Source organism: Poecilia formosa, unplaced genomic scaffold (assembly GCF_000485575.1).
Source record: "Poecilia formosa unplaced genomic scaffold, Poecilia_formosa-5.1.2 Scaffold69, whole genome shotgun sequence".
Lineage (NCBI taxonomy): Eukaryota > Metazoa > Chordata > Actinopteri > Cyprinodontiformes > Poeciliidae > Poecilia > Poecilia formosa.
Window position 1 is genome coordinate 379,944 of NW_006800008.1, and position 20,475 is coordinate 400,418.

General features: G+C 39.8%; 3 protein-coding genes across 6 annotated transcripts in view; 2 read left to right on the forward strand and 1 right to left on the reverse strand.

The window, feature by feature from the left end:
• The first annotated feature begins 1,113 nt into the window (after nt 1-1,113).
• On the forward strand, nt 1,114-8,843 carry gcc1 (GRIP and coiled-coil domain containing 1). Its single transcript, XM_007555208.2, has 5 exons — nt 1,114-1,316; nt 2,545-3,013; nt 4,005-4,643; nt 6,058-6,895; nt 8,285-8,843. The coding sequence occupies exons 2-5, from the start codon at nt 2,639-2,641 to the stop codon at nt 8,701-8,703; spliced, it is 2,271 nt and encodes a 756-aa protein (XP_007555270.1). The 5' UTR covers nt 1,114-1,316; nt 2,545-2,638; the 3' UTR covers nt 8,704-8,843.
• Nucleotides 8,844-9,748: 905 nt separating this feature from the next.
• On the reverse strand, nt 9,749-15,237 carry dennd6b (DENN/MADD domain containing 6B). Its single transcript, XM_007555209.2, has 20 exons — nt 15,007-15,237; nt 14,677-14,715; nt 14,528-14,570; nt 14,343-14,446; nt 14,187-14,267; nt 13,998-14,103; nt 13,515-13,594; nt 13,377-13,439; nt 13,250-13,305; nt 13,035-13,157; nt 12,849-12,944; nt 12,051-12,145; nt 11,905-11,970; nt 11,765-11,829; nt 11,600-11,689; nt 11,474-11,527; nt 11,296-11,405; nt 10,906-11,008; nt 10,749-10,823; nt 9,749-10,674 (listed from the first exon to the last, which is right to left on the reverse strand). Exons 1-20 carry the CDS (start codon nt 15,235-15,237, stop codon nt 10,552-10,554), a joined length of 1,803 nt encoding a protein of 600 aa, XP_007555271.2. The 3' UTR covers nt 9,749-10,551.
• Nucleotides 15,238-16,076: 839 nt separating this feature from the next.
• The window catches only part of gnsa (glucosamine (N-acetyl)-6-sulfatase a), a 22,465-nt gene continuing 18,066 nt past the window's right edge, over nt 16,077-20,475 (forward strand). For 2 of the 4 annotated variants that reach the window (XM_007555214.2, XM_007555211.2), the window contains exons 1-2: nt 16,077-16,407; nt 18,288-18,347. In XM_007555214.2, the coding sequence (XP_007555276.1) occupies nt 16,246-16,407; nt 18,288-18,347 (222 nt within the window). In that variant the 5' untranslated portion in view covers nt 16,077-16,245. Of the gene's footprint in view, nt 16,408-17,824; nt 17,975-18,287; nt 18,348-20,475 lie in introns of those variants that run through there. The other 2 variants (XM_007555212.2, XM_007555213.2) reach the window with 2 other exon arrangements.

Below are 20,475 nucleotides of genomic sequence, written 5' to 3' on the forward strand. Positions count from 1 at the left end.
AGGAAAAAAATGAAGACATGAAAATTATATTCTCATAATTTAGATATTTTAGGTATTAAACAAATTGTCTTATACAGCGGGGTAAAATATCCAACTTTGAGTTGACTGAAAATCAGTGTGAAATTGTTCCACTAGACTGAATAGATGAGCCACACATTTTTTCTTTTAAAATTTTAACCCTTTTAAATTTTTTAACAATTTTTTTGTCAAAATTTATTATTTCTCTTCAATAGTTTCCAGGTCAGACTCACTGACTCATTGACTCAAAATCAATGTGAAACTGTTCTACTAGACTGGTAGACAAATTTTTATCCCATTTAAAGTCTTTTTTATTTTTCTGTAATTTTATAAAAATACAAAATAGGTTTTCAATAGCTTCCATGTCATGTGATCCACTGACGAGGAGTAAAAATGAGTGTGCCTTGTCAAAATAGTCCAGTAGATCATTTTTCATTGATTTTGAGTCAACAAGTCACATTACTTGGAAGCTACTGAGGAAAAATGATACATTTTGACTTATAAAATGTCTAAATAATCTACGGAAGACAATAGAATAATAAAAATGAGTGTGCCTCATCTATATGGTCTAACAGAACAATTTCATATTGATCTGCCGTTAATGAGTCACATGACACGGAAGCTATTGAAGCAAAATACACAATTTTGACTAAAAAAATTGATAAAAATATAAAAGAATAGTAGAATAATTTCACATTGATTTTGATTCAATAAGTCAAAAACATATTTTTTTAAAAATATAGAATTAGCTGAAAAATATAAAAAGGGTTCAAATGGTATAAAAATGTGAATATATTTCCTATTTAAGCAACTTTATATACCACAGACCTAGGGTTATTGCTTTCTCTACTGAATCCACGCTTCTCAAAAGTGGAGTAAAGTCGTCTACAGCTTTAATAATAAAATAATAAGAAAGAGTAAAACCAACAAATAACTAATTTACAATATATTCCGTTTTTTAAATGTTTTAATCATGACTGGAATCCAAAAAACATTTCAAAGGAAAAAAAAAAACACTTACCCTAAATAATACTGGAAATAGCGCCCTCTATGGGGGTGACATTTGTCCCCGCCCCTTCCTGTTTGCCGCAGGGCGGTCCTCTCGTTAGTTCCGCTGTGGCAGAACATGGCGGCTGTCAACAGCTGCTGCTGTGAGACAGAAGAGGGCTAACAGGATTTTTTTTGGACCGGTTTGTTGTGTTTCGATTTGATGTCGACAGCAAAGTATATTTAGTTTAATTAGTTTGTGATTCTAACGTGCTGAAAGCCGCTTATTGTATCAGGAAACCGATTATCAGGTAAGAACCGGATCCAACCAGCGGGATAGTGGACGGTGAAGTTGTCAGACTTTTTGATAGTTCGAATGTAAAACAACAATTTCTGCAGATTACAACGAAATTTGCTTAATTAAAACACAAATTTAAGACAAGTGAATCAAAAATAGAATATATAAATAAACATTTTTCAATACATAGACATAAAATAGAGCTTTTTGTCTACCATTTTTGCCACTATCTGTCTCTGAATGTGGAATCTTGTGGAACCTGAAATTCTACATTTATTTTACAACTGTAGAGCTGTATTTTAACCGAAATTCAAACAATTTCAATGTATTACTAGACTGGACTGTGATGCATTTGCCTGTAAGATTTATATTTACAGACTGCGTTGCTGCACCAGGAAGTCACTATTTGAGGATCCAAACTAACTGGACTAAAGCCAAAACCGGATCCTGAATAGCAGAACCAGATTGCAGAAATCACCCAATAATAATTAGGAGCGCGACTGGATCCATAAATAGTTTCACATTATTGGAGTTGAATAATAACATATTTCAGAAAATATTTTAAAATATTTTATATCCAAACAGAATAAAACCGTGCAACATATTACTGTAAAAAAAAAATTCAAAGTGTGGAAACAAGCATTAAAGTTTGCATCCTCACCCTCTCAGGTTGAATGTTTTTCATATTTCCCTTTAGTCACTTTAATTTTAGGATGAAACATACTCTCCATAACCACCTGTTGGCCATTTTGACAAGTAGCTACCAGATAAAGTAAACAAGATCAAGAAAATATATAGAATTTCCATGGTTCAAAATATTTATAAATATGCAGGATTTGACCACAACAGATTTATCTAATTATAGGATAACAACAGTGTCCATCTTGAACAATTGTGCATCAAGAAAAATAAGATAAAAAATTATCAATAAGTCAAATTTGTTGTTGTTGTTTTTGATGGGTGAAATTGTTTAATCTGACAACATAAATATTGGCAATTGTAGTCCAAATATAAATTTTCGTTAGCAGCCATCTTGAATGTTTTTTTAAAAAAGATAACTCTTGTGAATATCTGTGTTCATGCAGATTAATTCAAATCAATTCAAACAATGGAAAAAGGAAATTAAATACTTGATATAAAAACCGAATTTGTATCCATAAACAGCTTGATTCTGATTTTATTTTTATTAACTGACAGCAGGTCAGCCTGCAGATGTTTAATGAAGTATTTCTCTCTTTTAGTTTAGATGCGAGGACAGCCGAGTCCACTATGAGACCTGCATGAGTCTGATCTCTGTATGACGATGGAACCGGTCTGACCTGGACTCAGCCCAACATGGAGAAGTTTGGGATGAGTTTTGGCGGCGGCCCCAGCAGGAAGGAGCTGCTGGACACCATCGAGTCTCAGAAAAAGCAGCTGGTCCAGTACCAGACCCGCTTTAAGGATGTAGTCCGGGCCTACAAGAGCCTCCTGAAGGAGAAGGAGGCTCTGGAAGCCAGCCTGAAGGTTCTGACCGTCACCCAGGACCTGGACATTAAGCAGCAGGAGCCGGATGCAGCCAGGCGGCTGGACCTGCTGGACGACGGTTGCTCTCTGCACAGCGAGGACAGTGTGGACACAGCAGCGTCTGTGGACACCACCAGTGAGACCAACAGAGGGGAGCAGAGTGAGGAGGACCAGGGGGAACCGGGCCAGAGGTCCGACTCTACGGTACGTCTGAGTCACTTCCTTTCTGTTAAATCTAACATGATTGTGTCTGTCATCAATATATGTTACTGGATTGGACAGCGGCTAATTGCTGCTATCGCTGGATGAGCCGGAATCTATCACAATATCCAATTTCGATAAAATATGAGAATATTTATGATGTTTTGATGAGCAAACTATGTATTCTCCCTTTATACATAAACAGTTTGGCTTCCGTCAAGATGCAAGAAACGACAAAACTAATGTCTCTTTAATATTGGACAATAATTTAATATTTCATTATTTCCACTGTTGGAGTTGTAGTTTGATAAAATTTAACAAACTACGACTTCTATAATATATGAAATATGTTATGATATTTGATGACTGTTGTGAATATCGCATCGTTTTACACAATTTCTCCAGTTTTTGTCGTTTGTTATTTTTATAGAAATTACAGAGACTGAAATGCGCCACAAACAAGGGAAAACTACAAAATAAAATACAACATTAGAATGAAATCATACAAGAATAATGTCTATATAATACCAGTATAAAGTCGTAATATATCGAAAACAAAGTCATAGTATCATGAGAATCAAGTCACACTACATAAAAGTCTAATAATATAAAAATAAAATCGTATTTCAAGAATGAAGTCATAAATAAAATCTAAATAACATAAGAATAAAGAGGTAATATTTTATGAATAAAGTCATATTATAATAGTTGTAATATTATGACGTTATTCTCATAATACAACGACTTTATTTTCATATTATTTCAACTTCATTCTCACAATTTTATGTTTTTTATTTTGGCCCTAATTGTCCAACTCAAAGTGGCTCGTTTTCCTCTTTTCTCTCGCTCTGCCAACTTTACTCTGCACGCAGACCTGTTGCCACGGCAACCGAATGACAGTAGCTGTTTCCCACTCAGCGTGACGGCGAGCGTGTGGCTCAGGATAACGACCTGATGTTCAGTCTAGTAATATGTGCCGATTGTTTTTCTGCAGCCTGATGCTGACAGCGGCAGCGTGGAGGCGGAGCAACATCAAGCTCCTCCCGCCTCCAATGTGGAGGCCGAGCGCCGTGTCGCCCAGCTGAAGAGCCAGCTGAGCACGCTCACCGCTTCGCTGTCCACCGTCTCGCAGGAGAAATCCCGCATGGAGGCGAGCTTCCAGGCCGACAAGCGCCAGCTGAAACAGGAAGTGCAGGAGCTGCAGGAGCGTCTGGCCGCCGTGACGGCGGCGCAGGAGGCGGAGCTTCACGCCCTGCAGCAGCAGGTGGCGGAGGGCCGCGCTCGCATCATCACGCAGCAGCACGAGAGGGAGCAGGAGCAGGGGGACCACGTCCAGCAGCTCAGGGAGCTGCAGAGGCTCCTGCAGCAGGAGCGGGACCTGCGGCAGGACGCCGAGCTGCGCCTGCATGACGCCAGCGCCGCCCTCCTGGCCTCGTCGCAGGCCGTGGACCGGGGGGCTGAGTCAGAGGCGCAGCTGAACCTGGTGAGGGAAGAGAGGGACGAGCTGCGGAGGAGGCTCCAGGCGGCGGAGGAGGAGCAGAGGAAGCCGGACCCCAGAGTGGAGGAGCTGCAGCAGGAAGTGCAGGAGCTGAAGAACTCCTTCCAGCAGCAGATCCACAACGAGACCAAGAAGGTGAGATCAGAACGGGCACAGAGTCTGGAGTTTATTTAGATACGTCTGGGCGATACGGACCTACAGGCTTATCACGATATATTAGAATTATTGTGATAACGATGAAAGTAATGATCAGAACTATTTACCTACTTCTTTTGTAGGTAATTATATGGCACAGCAAATACTGCTGCTGATAAACACGTTTATAATATGCTGCTTTAGGACACCAGTCACATGAGATTAATGTCACTAAACTGCACACAGTCACTGAATTTAGTCACATTTTCAAATTAACTGATATTTACTGATAATAGAAATAGAACTAACAATACAGACACTTTCTGGAGTTTTAAACATCATTAATTCTTACAGCAAGAAATGTATCACGATAAATGATAAACAATGCGATAAATGCCCAACCATACCTGGATCCTATTCCTTGTTGTCTGTTACTGCTTAATTCAAAAAATGTTTCACTTTATGAAAATTTTGTACCACAAAATGACAAAGAGAAAGGCTTTAGTTTTAACTCTTTTATTGAAATAACAGAAACAATCTCATTTATGTTTGGTAGAGATTGATGCTTTGAGTATTTATACTTAACCTCTGCAGTTTTGTTGTTCATTAAGAGACTTTTAAACATTTTTGAATCTTTTTGCAGCAGAAAGTGGTAAGATTATGAGAATAAAAGTCATATTACGAGAACAAAGTTGCAATACTGTCGTAATGACATGAAAATCAAAATTAGAGTTCCTTTTAGTGTCATTGTGCATGAAAGAAAGTACTGTGAAATTTAAAACAGCAACTCTCAAAGGTAAGTCAAATAATTGAATAAAATAATATAAATCTATAAATCTAGTAGAAATGCACAGATACAACTGGAAAAATAAATTAAGGAAAAATAAATGAAATGAAAATAAAGTTGTAATAATTTTATTACTAAAAGGAAAATAATAAAGAATTAGAAAATTGCTGTTCCTCCAGAAAGAGCTTTCTTCAGCTGAGCGGGGTTGCTAGGTAACGGTGGAACTCCATTGGGGTTGCTAGGTAACGAGGCAGTGCCTCCTGATTTGTGACATTCTGGAGGTTTTGAACCAGCTAATTTTCCAGGCACCAATAAACATGAACTTGTTGCCAAAATGCGGCTTTTTTTTTATTTTATTTTTTATTTTTTTGGTTTTGTTTTTTAAGCAATTGATTGTTTTCAGAAGCAGTTGAGACTCAAATAAAACTAGAAAAACTGGCAAAAACGTAAATTTTGTATAATAATACGTCTCCTTTAAGCAGATTTTTGCCCCCTAAACTCCACCATCACCTCTTTGGTCTTGGTGACAAAGCCACAGATTTATCCACCAGTTTTCTGGGTTTGTTTCGTTGTTAGCACTGCAGAGCTGCAGACGTGTGTCTCATGCTTTTAGTTTTTGTTTCGCAGGTTTGCGAGGCAGAGGAGCGAGCGCGAGAGCGCGCTCAGGCTGCAGAGCTGCGGGTTGCGGGTTTGGAGCAGCGGGTGTCTGAGCTGTCGGAGCTGCTGGGTTCCTGTGAGAAGGCGAAGCAGCGGGACCAGCAGGCAGCTCAGAGGCTGAGGGACCGGATCCTGCAGCTGGACACCGAGAACAAGACGCTGGCCATCGCCGCCTCCAGCAGGTCCAGCACCGACCTCAACGACGAGTCGCAGCTGGACGTGGCCGTCCTGAAGGACAAACTGCAGACGGTGAAGAAGCTGCTGCTGCTGGCGACTCAGAGGAACCCGGACCAGAACATCCAGGATGTGGCAGACGCCGAGGACAGAACCGCAGCTCTGCAGCAGCAGGAGCTGCAGCAGCTGCGGGACGAGTTTGAGCGCTACAAGCTGCGCGCCCAGGTGGTTCTGAAGAACAAGACTGCTAAAGATGGCTGCCAGGCCAAGGAGCTGGAGGAAGTCCGGGATCAGCTGGCGGAGCTGCGAGAGAAGTACATCACCCTGCGGATCCAGAGCGACGAGGCGGAGGCGCGGCACCGCCAGCAGCTGGAGGAGCGGCAGCAGCAGGCGGCGGCGCTGCAGCTCTCCCACAGACAGGAGCTGGAACGAGGCGAGGCGCAGCACCGCGATGAGCTGCAGCGGCTGGAGGCGGAGTTGCACAAGCACCGGGAGAGAACGATGGCGCTGCTGGACGAGAAGGAGCAGGAGCTGGAGAGGCTGCGCGCCGCCGTGCTCACCTGCAGCCGTGACTCCAACGACCCCGCCGCTGATGGTCTGCAGGAAGCTGCCGCTGGCACCTCCGACTGCGAAGGTTTTATTCCTATTATTATTGTTTAATCAACGATATCTCATAGAGGTATAAGGAACAGTAAAACATAGGCAGGTAAAAAAATAAATAAACATGGACAAACATAAACAGACAAACACATATCAGTATCTGCAGCTCCATTACAAATATGCACCAATCTTTATCTGCAGCTGCGTTTCCATTGACCATATAATTACAAAGTCTGACACTTTGGAAATTAATTCGCTTAAAAATACATCTTAGATTTTTCTGGAAGTACATTTTGTGTTTTAATTCAAATGTATTCTCTGCAAATATGTAGACAAACATACTTGGTAAGATTTTGTGTTTTTGCAGCGTATGCAAAAGGTAGTCCAAACTTTTTGACACGTGGGCTTAAATTGCCAAGTCAGAAATACTTTTTTACTACTTTTTAAAACACTTAAAAATCAAATTTTATCTGCTCAACAATAAACTAAGCATACAGTAAATAAAAAAGTTAGACATTTTGTAAGAATGGTTGTGTAAATCAGTATATCCTCCCAAATTTAAAAAGGATTTCAAATTGCACGTTTTTGTGGAAAGAAATACTAAACAAATAGAAAAAATGTCTCAACTTGGGGTGTGCTGTGGTGGTGCAGGGGTTAAGCACAACCCACATATGGAGACCTTAGCTGTCGCAGGTTTGATTCCTGGCCTTGGCGACCTTTGCTGCATGTCTTCCCCCTTCTCTCATTACACACTTTCCTGTCAATTAACTATCAAATAAAGGCCACTAGAGCCAAAAAAAAAATCTTAAAAAAAAAGAAATGTCTCAACTGCAAAAACCGGATTTGTTACTTTTTGTATGAAATTTTAATGTAAACCACCATGTTTACTAAATTAAAAGCAGTCTGCTTTTGAGTGAAAGTCACTAAATAGATGTGCTCAAAAAGTGTGGCCATAAATAGATGGATGCTTTCTATTGCAGCAAACATTTTCATTATGGGGAAATTTTAATTTGTTTGTAATTATTAAAAACAAAAAGTCTCCATCTGCATCAGCTGTCTGTGCTGGCAGATAAACTTGTGTAACATTTAAATTGTAGTTGGAGGGCCACTTAAAATCAGTCCAGGGGGCCACCTATGGCCCACGAGCCGCACTTTGGACACCCCTGATATACAGATTTCATTTTTAAAAGATGGCTGAAAAGGTTAAGTTAAAAAGAATCATAAACTAATGTTTATATTTTTAATTTAATGACTTTTGTGGCTCCCCAGTTCAAATATGAATAATTCAAAAGAATACTTTATAAGATTTACATACTTATTTATATACTTTATAAGAACTATAGGAATAGGTTTGCATATTTTTAGATATTCATGACAAATTCTCTGCAATTTATCAAAACATCATTGCTGTCCGACTGTGCAGGTGACGCGGTAAGCGAGGCGCTGCGGCAGTCCACGCCCACTGAGTCCACACTGCTGCTGTACGCCGAGCAGCTGGCGCGTAAGGAGGTGGAGACGGGCGGCCTGCGGCGGCAGAAACATCGCCTGGAGGAGGATCTGCACCAGCTGCAGGCCCGGCTGATCGCCAACGCGGAGCGGCACGAGGAGGAGACTGCAGCGCTGCGGGGCCGCCTCGACAAGCTGATCCGGGACCAGAACCGAGAGGGAGCCAACTTGGAGTACCTGAAGAACGTCATCTACAAGTTCCTGACGCTGCAGGACAGCAGCGGGCGGCTGCAGACGCTGAACGCCATCCTGACCATCCTGCACTTCAGCCCACAGGAGAAGCAAGACGTTATAAAGCTGCAGGGGCCCGCCTGGTGGGGCCCCGTGCGCAGGTGAACACCTGGAGAGACGCATGAGTAATTCCACACATATAACCATGACTAGCTCACTGTGACAACTATTAAAGCTCTAATCCAGCAGATTGTCTTTATATTTTGAATTAATTGGAAAATAAACTATTTTTTGTGTGAGATTGAGTATGTTTTCTGGGATTCATTCTTAGAACAAGCATTTTTCTTTAGATTTATTTAATTTACAGAATTTAATGTATGTAAAATTAAGGCTTAAATTCATTAGATTTTTCACTGTCCTGACAGAAAAAATGCGGGAAAAGAAAAAAATTAGCTCCATTGCTCCTAGTTCTAAGTAGGAACAACCAATCAGAGCCAGGAGGCGGGTCTTAGTGCTGCCAATCATTCCCTATCAGTCTGTTATGCTCCAGCTAGCACATCTTGCTGTGAATGCTAAAGCTAGTTAGCAGACACGATAGGTTGATTCTCCGCCATTAGTACATTTATCAGAGAGTACGTGGCAGCGCTAAGACCCTCCTCTTTGCTCTGATTGGTTGTTTTTGGTCAGGTACATTTATTCAAACAGCAATAGTAGCTAACCAAGGAGGCGGAGGAGGTCGATCTGTTCATATTATCTGCATCATAAATGTCACAGCATAACAATTTTAACATAAAAAACATTAATGAAAGTTAAATACTATAGATTTAATCGTAGGTTTTGTCGTCGTATGACTATTTTAATCGCGGGACTTTTTGTCCAACGTTTGAATCGCGCGCAGATATCTTCGTTGCGTTCTGTGGCTAGCGCTAATTAGCTGCTAATACGTTAGCTAGCTACCTAGCGTTTTGCGTCCGTCATGGATAAAATGTAAATTTGTCTTTCTTACTGACAAATTTAGTTACGTGAACTCGGTGCAAAAAGCTTGGAACTACTACGTAAATTTCGTTTGTACATTTCTTTCGTCATTAATAGGACTTTATTTCAGAAAAGTATCCAGACCAACATCCTGATGTATAAGGAAACTTAATCCAGACTAAACTGAATCCAGAACCTGATCAGTTTCAATGTTAAGTTCAAAACAGACCCAGGCTCAGATGATTCAAGTTTTATTTTTTAGAGCACAAATACATGAAGAGAGAGCAGCGTGTTAGTGTTAATTTCTCTATAATACTAGAAAAATAATGCCATGTGTTTCGACTGTCTGCTGATCTGAGTTGGGCTTTTCTTTTAGATAAATTAATATATTCGCATAAATTAATATCTATGAAGTATCTGCAGCCAGAATTATCTCACTTCTACATTGAGTTTCTATCAAGATGTCTCAGCTTTAAGCAGTGGGAATAAAGTCATAAAAAATTAAAGTCATTTTGAGAATATAGTTACAAGAATAAAGTCTTGTGACTATATTCACAACTTTACTAGGAGTAGTACCACAAGAATAAAGTCGTACTAGACTTTATTCTTCATAGTAAAAGAGTAAAGCCGTAATAGTAAAAAAAAAAAGAACAAGTTATACAAGAAAAGAGTTGTAGGAAACTAAAGTCGTTATTTTATGAGAATAAAGTCAGCAGAAAAATAGTCTTAATATGAGGATAATTTGTACTAGAATAAAATTAAACCAGAAAATAGTCATACTATTGTCAGAATAAGTCACGTGGGAATAAAGTCTTAATATATTAAGAGTATATTAAGATGAAATACATGGAGAGAGCAGCATGTTAGTGTTTTTAATTTCTCAGACTAGAAAAATAACAGCTGTGTGCTTCGACTGTCTGCTGTTGGGTTTTCTGTTGAGATAAATGAAAATCTTCTGTGTCGTCATGACAGCAGATGAGTCTTCACCAGACTCATCTGCTTTCTGCATTGTTTGGGCTTATATCAGGTGTGATGGCGTCAGCGTGCGTTCAGGACGGGCTGCAGGTCTTCAGGCAGCGAGCCGACTATAGAGTTTATGAAAGCGTCCAGTTTGTCTAAAACTTCATCTTTGACCTGCAGCTGCTGCCGGCGAGCTTTGATCTGGAAGAAACAGGCAGTTACGAACACATTCTGATTAATTTCCAGAACCGTCTTCTCATTTTAAATCTCATTACCAGCTTTTCTCTGAGCTTCAGGATCAGGTCCACGATCTCCACCTCCGACTTGTCTTTGGTCCAGCCCATAAGGTCCTGCACAAAACCCGGCGTCACCGTTACAAGATGGAAACACGTCGGAAATATTCAAACACTGGAGGTGAGGAAAGACACTCACTGCGTCGCAGATCGTCTCCAGATGGAGGCTCTCCAGCTTCTGCGTCATCTCTCTGTGGCGCTGGCGGTACCAGCCGTCAAAGTTCGGGGACCTGAAGAACCTCCTGAGCGGAAGAAAACGATATTTAATTTAAATTAGGCGTATCTGGTGTGAAAACAGCAAAAGAATGCCATATTGACAGTCAAACACGGTGGTGGCAGGATGATGTCTGAAACAGCAAAAACTTTTCCCATCTCTGCTTTTTTTCTATTTTAACATCAATGCTGCTCTGAGGTCAAATCCCATGATGCTTTGCATTAGTTTTAAGAACATTCTTAATTAGAGAATATTTACAACAATAATTTTTGGATGCACCACAGCAGTTAACCTGCTGCTACCTGTGCGACTCACCTGTACAGACCCATCCAGTCCCCTCTGAGCATGGAGGTGAGCTGAGGGCCGGTGTGATCCAGAGTGGAAATGAACTCATCCTGACTGAAGGGACGAACCTGCGGAGGAGTCTGAGCAAAAACAAACACCAAGTTGTTGTTTTATTGCCGCTAGAGATCCCCTGTGATGACAGCCGTACCTTCCAGGGTGTGACCGATCTCTGCAGAGGCATCAGGCTCGCCATGTACCGCTCCTGTCAGACAAGACGGAGGGTTTACTGACAGTTTCACCTGCAGAATCACCTGCTTCTGCACCGATTCCTCACCAGAGGAATGATGAAGCTCTGCGTCAGCTCAAGCAGGTGTCGCCTCAAGATGGCGCTCTGAGCCTCTGACGGCCTTTTCCTCTGGATTCCCTGAAAGAAAAAAAAAGAGGATTCTCTGTAAGCTGCTGGTTTTTAAATGACCAGACAACATGGACCTGTGCTCACCTTCAAAAGCCTCTTGATAAGGATCTTGTCTTTGTGTAGAAACGTTTTGTAGGCTGTGTAAATCCCTGCACACAAACATTCAAACACCAGCAAGCTGCAGGCGTGAACTAAAAGCAGAAAGACGAGTCAGGCTAAGTTACCTGGTTTGGTGTCGAGAGTTTTTAGTTTGGACAACTTCTTCACCTTCACCTGCTTCGGAAGATCACCTAGAAAACGCAGACACCCAAATCTAATAAGGTTTGATCTGCAGTCAGAGACAAACCGATACAAAGAGAGCGAAGTCTACCGGCCATCTTTATCTCTCCCAGTCGAACGATGTGAGGCCAGTTCTGAAAAGTCTTGATGAAGAACGGGTTGGTGACCCCCAGAACCACATTTGGACTGAAGCAGAAAGGGAGAGAAACGAGAGGTATGTGGAACAATCACACTGGCAGCTGAAACGATTAATCGGATTAATTGTGATTAATTGATTATTGAAATGATGGTCAACTAATTTGGTAACTGATTAATCTTTAACTTGTGTATACAGACTCTAACAAAGACCATTTAATGAAAGACCAACATATTTAGAGGAGAAATTAAGCTAGAAGCATAAACATGTTGCATTTAAGATAAAAAAAACAAAAAACTTTTGTTTTTAAAAATGTACTCTACCCAGAACTCCTCAAGTGGAAGTTCTAGCTTTCATCAGGCTTAAATAAAAAAAATCTCCTATTAAGCATTTTTTGCTTTCAAATTATTAATAAAAATAGTTATGTAAAGTCAAGCATAGACCCGAGATTTTCACATGTAGGTGCAGATTGGCCTCCCAGCCACAAGAGGGCCTCAAAGCTTCATGTTCAGCCTCATCTTTATAAAATAAACTATAATAGTTTATAACAAACTTTATTATTTATAAAATGTACTAATAAACTTCATTTAAAAAGTTAAAATAAAGTTTATCTATAAATAATAAAACAATAAAAATGTTCAACTTGCTTGAATTTTAAACATTTAAAATTTAAAAATTAGATTTTAAATATTTAAAATGTTAAACGTTTAAAATTAAACATTTAATTTGGCGTTTTGGGGGCCACAGACTCACGGCGCCTGCGTCCGGGTCGTGTACTCTCTGAACTCGCTGTCATGGATGGTGAAATACGGCCGAAAGTCACAGCAGAACTTCAGAGGGCTTATGGAGCTGAGAGGGATGGAAATGTTCACACCTGCTGTTACCATGACAACGCCAACACTCCCTGCTGATTGGCCCCCAGGGTCTTTTAGTAGCTACCTGACCAGCGCCAGTATCGTTTCTGAGCAGACAGTTGGAGACGGCGCCATGACGACCAGCGGCTCGCCGAGCAGCATCAGCTCCCACAGCATCTGGAGGTGGATCAGAACCGACTGGAAACACCTGAGGAGGACGGAGGAGGGGGGGTGAGAGACGGCTACCGCTGGGACCAATCAGTGGTTCAGTTCATAACAAGGGCAGGGGGCAGCACTAACTTAAAGAGGTCCAGTTCGTGGATGGTTGGAAGGAGTGTTGGAGCTGGCAGTGGGCTCTAGAAGGACAAGCTGTTACTATGACAACAGAATCTGAGGGACAGGAAGGAGGAGGGAGAACGGATCTGACCTCGTTAGTTATCTGTTTGACGGGACTTCCTCCCGGTTTGTCTGTTTTTGAAGGAATTATAACCTGAAACAGAGAAAAATAACAGAAAAGGTGATTTTCCACACGTCTCTACGTTTACCTGTGTCTACCTCTGCTGACCTGTAAGACAACGCCCACGACGGGCAGGTTGAGTGTCTGTCCAGGTGAGGGGTTGGGCCACTGGTCAATCTCATTGCAAACTTCAAGATGAACAGAGTTTGGATGAGTCAAACTGGCTTGTTTTAATGATACAGGCACAGAGGAGTCAATATACAAGCTTGTATTAGAAGAAAAGGCGTAAATTTATACTCAACTCAAAACCTTTGAGATTCGTCTCAGAAATTTTCTAGAAAAAAAGCTAAGAAATTTCTGACCTTGAAAAGTAAAAAACAAAATGCTATTAAAAAAATCTAAAATTTAAAAAACATAATCTCACAAATTTCCTAAAAGAAAGAAAAGACATTTCTGAGGTTAAAGTTGTAAATTTGCTAGAAAAAAACTCTGAAATTAGTCTCTAGAAAAAAAAATATTGGAAATTTCTGAGTTCCAAAAGTAAAAATTTTCCACCTTTTGAATTTCAGAAACTCAGACAAGCGTCATCACCTGCTTCCAAGAAGGGTTCCAGCTTCTCGAAGAACTCCGGTGCAATGATCTGCAGCACCGAATGAAACAGGTGTGTGTAGGGCAACCTGGACACCAACACTAGCGACTGAAAGGTAACGTCAAGATAAAAACCTTCAGGTGACCTCATCAAATTAAACATCAAGTAATGGAGGAAAACAGGTGAGCTACCTTCTGAAAATAGCCTCTCTTCACAGACACATCCTTCACCTGACGGAAGTAGACGTAGCCGAAAAAATGTGCCGTTTCCCTCTGAGGAGACATCACACCTGTTTTACCTGCTCTCTGTGAGACACACCTGAATGCAGATGTCTCAGGTAAGCTCACCTGCAGCGTGGCTGGGGCGTCTCTGTTATAGATGTCGACTTTGAAACTTTGACGCCCAACTGATTGGCGTAACCTGAAGGTGAACTGAGTGTCCCCAAGGCATCCTGAGGAAAATCAGATTTACATCGTTTGACCTTTGAACTTCACCTCCTCAGAAAAACTAAATTTAATAAATGTTTCTTTACCCGAGTAGGAGTCAGGAAAGGACAAGTAACAGATGCTGGTTTTCTGACAATAAACCAAAACAGCACCATAAGTCAGATGAAATGACTTAATTGAATGTCAGATTTATTTGGATAAAAAAAAAATACAATTAATGACAATAATAAATCACCTCTTTCTCTGTGAGTTTGACATCCTGCGGATAAACGAGCTGCAAGCGGAAAGAATGAATGAATACCAGACTCCATTTAAAATTCTATTAATTTAACTAGTCTTCATTTCTACAAAAGTCTTATTTATGAGAAAAATGTGACCAAATAATTTTAAAAACAAATAGATTTCTCAGCTACTAAACACGCCGAATTAAGAATTAAGCATTAGGCATTTTTTCATGTTTAAATATTTTTGTCTTACAAAGTAGGTTTTTCTACTAGACTGCTTCGATTTAAAGTGGTACATTATTCAAACGAAAATTGGTGTTAGCGATGCTAAGCTAGTGCACCTCAATGGCTTGTCCGAGCTCCAGATCGAAGGTAACCACACACACGCACTCCAGCCAGGAGGAGAAGCGGGTCCAGCCGGATCGGCTGTCTGCCAAAGCCTCTTCCCGTCTGGGAGAACCGAACCCGTCCAACGGATCCATCGCGGCAGGTGCCAAATTCGGCTCCCCTGAAATAAGCAGTTGGGGAGTCTGGGGGGCGCACAACAGCTGGAGAGGCGGATCCAAACCCATCGATTCTGAGCAAAAATAACAATAATACAGGTGCGCCTGAAATATTAGCATATGGTTAAAAATTGTAATATTTTGTGACACATAAATAGATTCAGTAAAAGTAGGGTGAAATATTTTAATATTTTATTTTTTATCATTTTGATGCTTATGTATCGCTACATAATAGTGATAAACTATTATTGCTATTAGCTGTGATTTATTCTTTTTGTAGACTTCTTCATAAATTTTTGATAGAGTTCTTGCATGCTTGGACAATTATTCCCTCTGGTTTTGGATGCTGGGCATCTAGAAGGAGTTTCCTTGTACTTTATTCTTTCAGACAGTTGTTATGCGTAATTGTGGCAACATAACAGTTTATTTGCATCCCAAAAGCTCAAATAGTACTGGAAGTACAACACCAAATCACAGATGAGTTGAAATGAAACCTACATTAAAGCTTTCTAACCATATGGCCACAGAGACATTTAGAGAGAAACAGCAAAAGCTATAGAGATGGATTAGCAGTACTTGCTGAAGGTGTGATGTAGGACATACTACTATATTTTGTCCTCACTTCCTGGATTGCTAATTTGATCAGTTACTAAGTACTTAAGTAGATGGTTTACCAAATAAAGGTTTACTCTTACTTGAGTAATTTCTTGGATGGCTGCTTTTTACCTTTACTTGAGTAAAAATATGAGTGTACAATATGAGATACTCTGCTCATCTCTGGTATCACTACATCCCTCGCAGACAATGTTAAAAGCCTTAAAACAATAATTATGACCTTCTTTTTACCACAACTTGCCACACACAATATGGCGTCAAAACTGACGGACGCGGCAATCAGCTGATTGGGACTTCCGTATCTGAGCGGTAGCACGTGACCCATATACTGGAAACCGTTGTTTGTCAGTGTTGCGCCGAGCAGTTAGTTTTATTCTCTGAACACCATCTAATCCTTATTTTAAGCCGCGACTTTGACTCTACGGACTGCTAGCTTCGGTATTTTCCACCTGTATTCAGAAAATGGAGTTTAATCGCTTCTGTTTGAGGAGCTTTTTGAGTTGTTTGCTAATCTGCGTCACTCTGTGGAGCGAGCAAAGCTACGGGTTGTTTGGACAAGCCAACCGGAGACCAAACATCGTTTTAATCCTCGCTGACGACCTGGACATCGCCATGGGCGGCTTGGTCGGTACATGTTATCACTACTAATTGATATTTAATGGTTAACAGTTTCAGATTTGTGTTAACTGTGGTAAAAATGTTCATTACGTCTGAATATAATTGTTAGTTCAGTCTAAAGCTGACCGCTCACATTCCTGGCTGAAACCATCATTTAGGAATCTTAATAGAGTCAGCAGGATTTCACTGAAGCTTTATCTCATCATTTTAGGTCAAAATACGGGTTTGGGGAGGACAATAATGCATCGTGTGAAGGAAAACGTTTTAAAGTTTATCTGTGTGGAATATTTCAGCAACAAGGCAAAGTGGTTTAAAACAGTAATCAATTATGAAACAAGCAACAAACATTACGTTTTGACCAATTCGATCATTAAGAATAATGATTATCAAATGAAAATAAAATCTGTTTTTTCAGTTCCTGTCAATGAGAGGCAGCTTTAATAAAATGAGTTTTTAACCTGAATTTAAAGGAAGGAACGCAGTGTTTCAGGTGTTTAGTGGAACTTTGTTCCAGATTAATGGAGGATAATAACTGAATGCTGCTTCTCCATGTTTGGTTCTGGGGGCACAAAACAGAACCAGAAGACTGATACAGCAACAGCAGATCTTTAACGTAGTTTGGTGCTAAGCTATTCACAGATTTATAAACTAACAGAAGTATTTTAAAGTCTATTCTCAGTGCTCTCAAGATAAACATGTGTTCATTTCTTTAGATCAGGGGTGTCAAACTCCAGTCCTCAAGGGCCACTGTCCTGCAACTTTTAGATGTGCCTCTGCTGCACCACACCTGAAAAGAATAATTAGGTCATTAGCAAGGCTCAGGAGAACCGATCTACACAGGGAGGAGGTAATTAAGCCATTTCATTCCACTGTTTTTTTTACCCGTGGCACATCTAAACACTGCAGGACAGCGGCCCTTGAGGACTGGAGTTTGACACCCCTGCTTTAGATCTTTCTGGGATATTACTATTTTAATTTTAGAAATGTTCTTCAGGTGTTAGAAGACTGATTTTGTAACCGTCTTTATGCATCTGTGAAGGCTCAGACCCATATTTCAGTCCTGATTTTTAGTTTCTAGCTGTAATAACTGAAGCTGCATTCTGACTCTGGATCAGGGGTGGGCAATCCTGGTCCTCGAGGGCCGGTGTCCTGCAACTCTTAGATGTCTCCCTTGTCCAAAACACTTGAATCCAACAGCTGAATCACCTCCTCAGTGCAATCAGGTTCTCCAGAGTCCTACTAATGACCTCATTATTTGACTCAGGTGTGTTGAAGTAGAGACACACCGGCCCTCGATGCCTGGAGTTGCCCACCCCTGCTCTAGATCATTCCTCTTTAGGTCCGGAGACCTAAAACTTCAGTTTTGTTTCTATTCAACTGAGTAGAAAGCAATGAATGAATTATTCATTGNCTGCTCTAGATCATTCCTCTTTAGGTCCGGAGACCTAAAACTTCAGTTTTGTTTCTATTCAACTGAGTAGAAAGCAATGAATGAATTATTCATTGCTTGAGTGGGTTCAGAATCATCTGGTGGCATCGTAACGTAGCGCTGTGTGTCATCTGTGTAGTTATGGTAACTAATCTTATTTCTTGTTATAACCTGAGCTGGTGTAGATATTAAATAGTAGGAGTCTCAGGATTGAACCTTGGGTAACCCCCACATATGAAAAATTACCTATTGACACAAAGAAGTCACTTTTCTTTAGGTAAGATTAAAACCAGTTAAGAACTGGACTGGACTGTCAGGTTGCCTCAATTTAAAGTTGCAACATGACGCAGAAATTTAAGGTTTAGTCTCTGCTTTATGTCTTTAAAGGGATTTTTAAGACGTTCTTAGTTTCTTTCTACAAGTCGTGATGTAACAAAACCACTTTGTTGTCTTTTAGAACCCTTTGACCAAGACTAAGAAACTAATTGGTGACACTGGGATAACCTTCACAAACGCGGTAAGTATCACCACTTCAGGCGTCTTATAATGAGGAAGAGTAAAGCTGCAACCACAAAATCAGAGCTGTGCTTTAATGTGAACGTTTGCAGATCTTTTACTTTCAGATCTGGGATAATTAAGTACATAAATGTTGTTTGGATCTAATGGCAGCACAATATACTGAGGATGTTACCTAAAATTCTAAAGAGGAAAGAAGTTTATATTATCATAAGATTTTACCTAAAATTATCTATCATTATTTTAAAGCAGGACAAGGCTCACTCATACTGATTCTGTTTTTTTATTATTTTGTCAAAGCCTTGAACAGAGATTAGATATAGGAGTCTACAGAATACTTTACATGTCAAACAGAAACAATAGAGAAACAAAGCAAATTTGTGCTCAAAGTGCAAAATTATTTTCCCAGTTGAGTTGAGAATATGGCATTACATTGTGGCCACAAAGTTTGTTCAAAATAAAGCTAAAAAAAACTAAAAAAAAAAAAAAGATTTGAAACTAAAAAAATTGTATTGAAATTGAAAAAAGGTCTGGAACTTTTAAAAATGATCTGGAAATAAAAATTTGAAACTGAAAAAAATATGTTCAAAACTACTTTTCAGATTCAAGATTTTCTTTCAGCTTCAATTTTTTTCCTTTTGAACAAATATTATGGCCCAGATTTTGCTCCATATGAGTAACTATAATACATAAATAAAATAAAATTTCAAGAGGGGATGTGAAACTACAGTATCAATATTTTAGATATATAAACTTAAGTCAAATTATTATGAAACATAATAATTATACTTACCACAATTGTATGTTGCATACAATACGGCAGGGGTCACCAACCTTTTTGAGACTGGGAGCTACTTCATGGGTACAGAGTAACACGAAGGGCTACTTGTTTGATACAGACATACATTTTCTTAGCTCACTAATACATATGTACACATGATTACATGCGGTATGATCATATTAATGTTAGGGATTACTCACTATAGTTGTCAGTAATGNAAAAAAAAAGATTTGAAACTAAAAAAATTGTATTGAAATTGAAAAAAGGTCTGGAACTTTTAAAAATGATCTGGAAATAAAGATTTGAAACTGAAAAAAATATATTCAAAGCTACTTTTCAGATTCAAGATTTTCTTTCAGCTTCAATTTTTTTCCTTTTGAACAATTGGAAAAAAATTGTGGAGAAAATAACATTTTGTGTCAAAGCATTTTGTACGTAGCGCACATCAGTGTGAGTCTGTGGGGTTGGGCAGCAAAAGGCTAAATCATATTGGTCAGTTTACTTTTGTTAATTTTTCGCTTTTTCTGTGAGCTAAAAATGAATGAGCTCCTCCCGTTGTCCTAAGATCTGCCTGAGCTTTTTACCCTGCGCAGTTCTGACGGTTGCCGGTTTATTAGCCTTTTTGTGGTTTCGCGAACTGAAAAGCTGATGGGTCAACCGTAAAAAAAAAAAAAGTTAGACAGGCTGGAGAGTAGCACAAAACTATCACTGTCTGCACCTAACCAGCACAAACCTAAACCACAAAAACAGCTGACTTTTTTTTTTTTTTTTTTTTACAAACGATAAATAATAGACATGAAAGCGAAGCCTACCCGTATGATCCACGGAAAGACGGGGATGTTGATTCCCTGGTTCTGGTGGTGTCAGACATCCAGAGGAGGAGAAAGTGATGCAACACTGTTTGCTTAATTTTTACTCTTTTGGGGACTAGATTAAATTGTTTGAGACGCTCAGTAGGGGTGGCAGATGTGACCCGCCAGAACCGCACACGGTATAAAGCTCAGCCGGGATCCAAATGACCGCTGTTAGAACTACGAGTGGGAGCAAACTCCGCTCATTCATTTTTAGCTTACAGAAAAAGTGCCAAGCCGCCAAATAAATATAAACTGACCAGTGACATTTGGCTTTGATGTGCCCACCGCCATAGACTCGCTACTACAAGACGTATTGAAAAAAAGAGGGTTTTTCTGCACAATTTTGCTAATAGTAAAGAGGGTTAGATAATAAAAAATCCATATTATTCTTTTCTTTTTTAAAGTGGGTACAAAACATTTAATAGAATATTTTTTTGGCAGTGCTCCCTAATAACAATGGCTATTTTTAGAACTTGCTCGCGGGCGACTGACAA

Coding starts and splice junctions, on each gene's coding strand:
- dennd6b (XM_007555209.2), bottom strand. CDS start 15,237: ATGGGTTTGGATCCGCCTCTCCAGCTGTTGTGCGCCCCCCAGACTCCC. Junction 13,595..13,997: donor GGAACCCTTCTTGGAAGCAG/GTGATGACGCTT, acceptor TTCATCTTGAAG/TTTGCAATGAGATTGACCAG. Junction 13,440..13,514: donor TCGTGGGCGTTGTCTTACAG/GTCAGCAGAGGT, acceptor TCTCTGTTTCAG/GTTATAATTCCTTCAAAAAC.
- gcc1 (XM_007555208.2), top strand. CDS start 2,639: ATGGAGAAGTTTGGGATGAGTTTTGGCGGCGGCCCCAGCAGGAAGGAG. Junction 3,014..4,004: donor GCCAGAGGTCCGACTCTACG/GTACGTCTGAGT, acceptor GTTTTTCTGCAG/CCTGATGCTGACAGCGGCAG. Junction 4,644..6,057: donor TCCACAACGAGACCAAGAAG/GTGAGATCAGAA, acceptor TTTGTTTCGCAG/GTTTGCGAGGCAGAGGAGCG.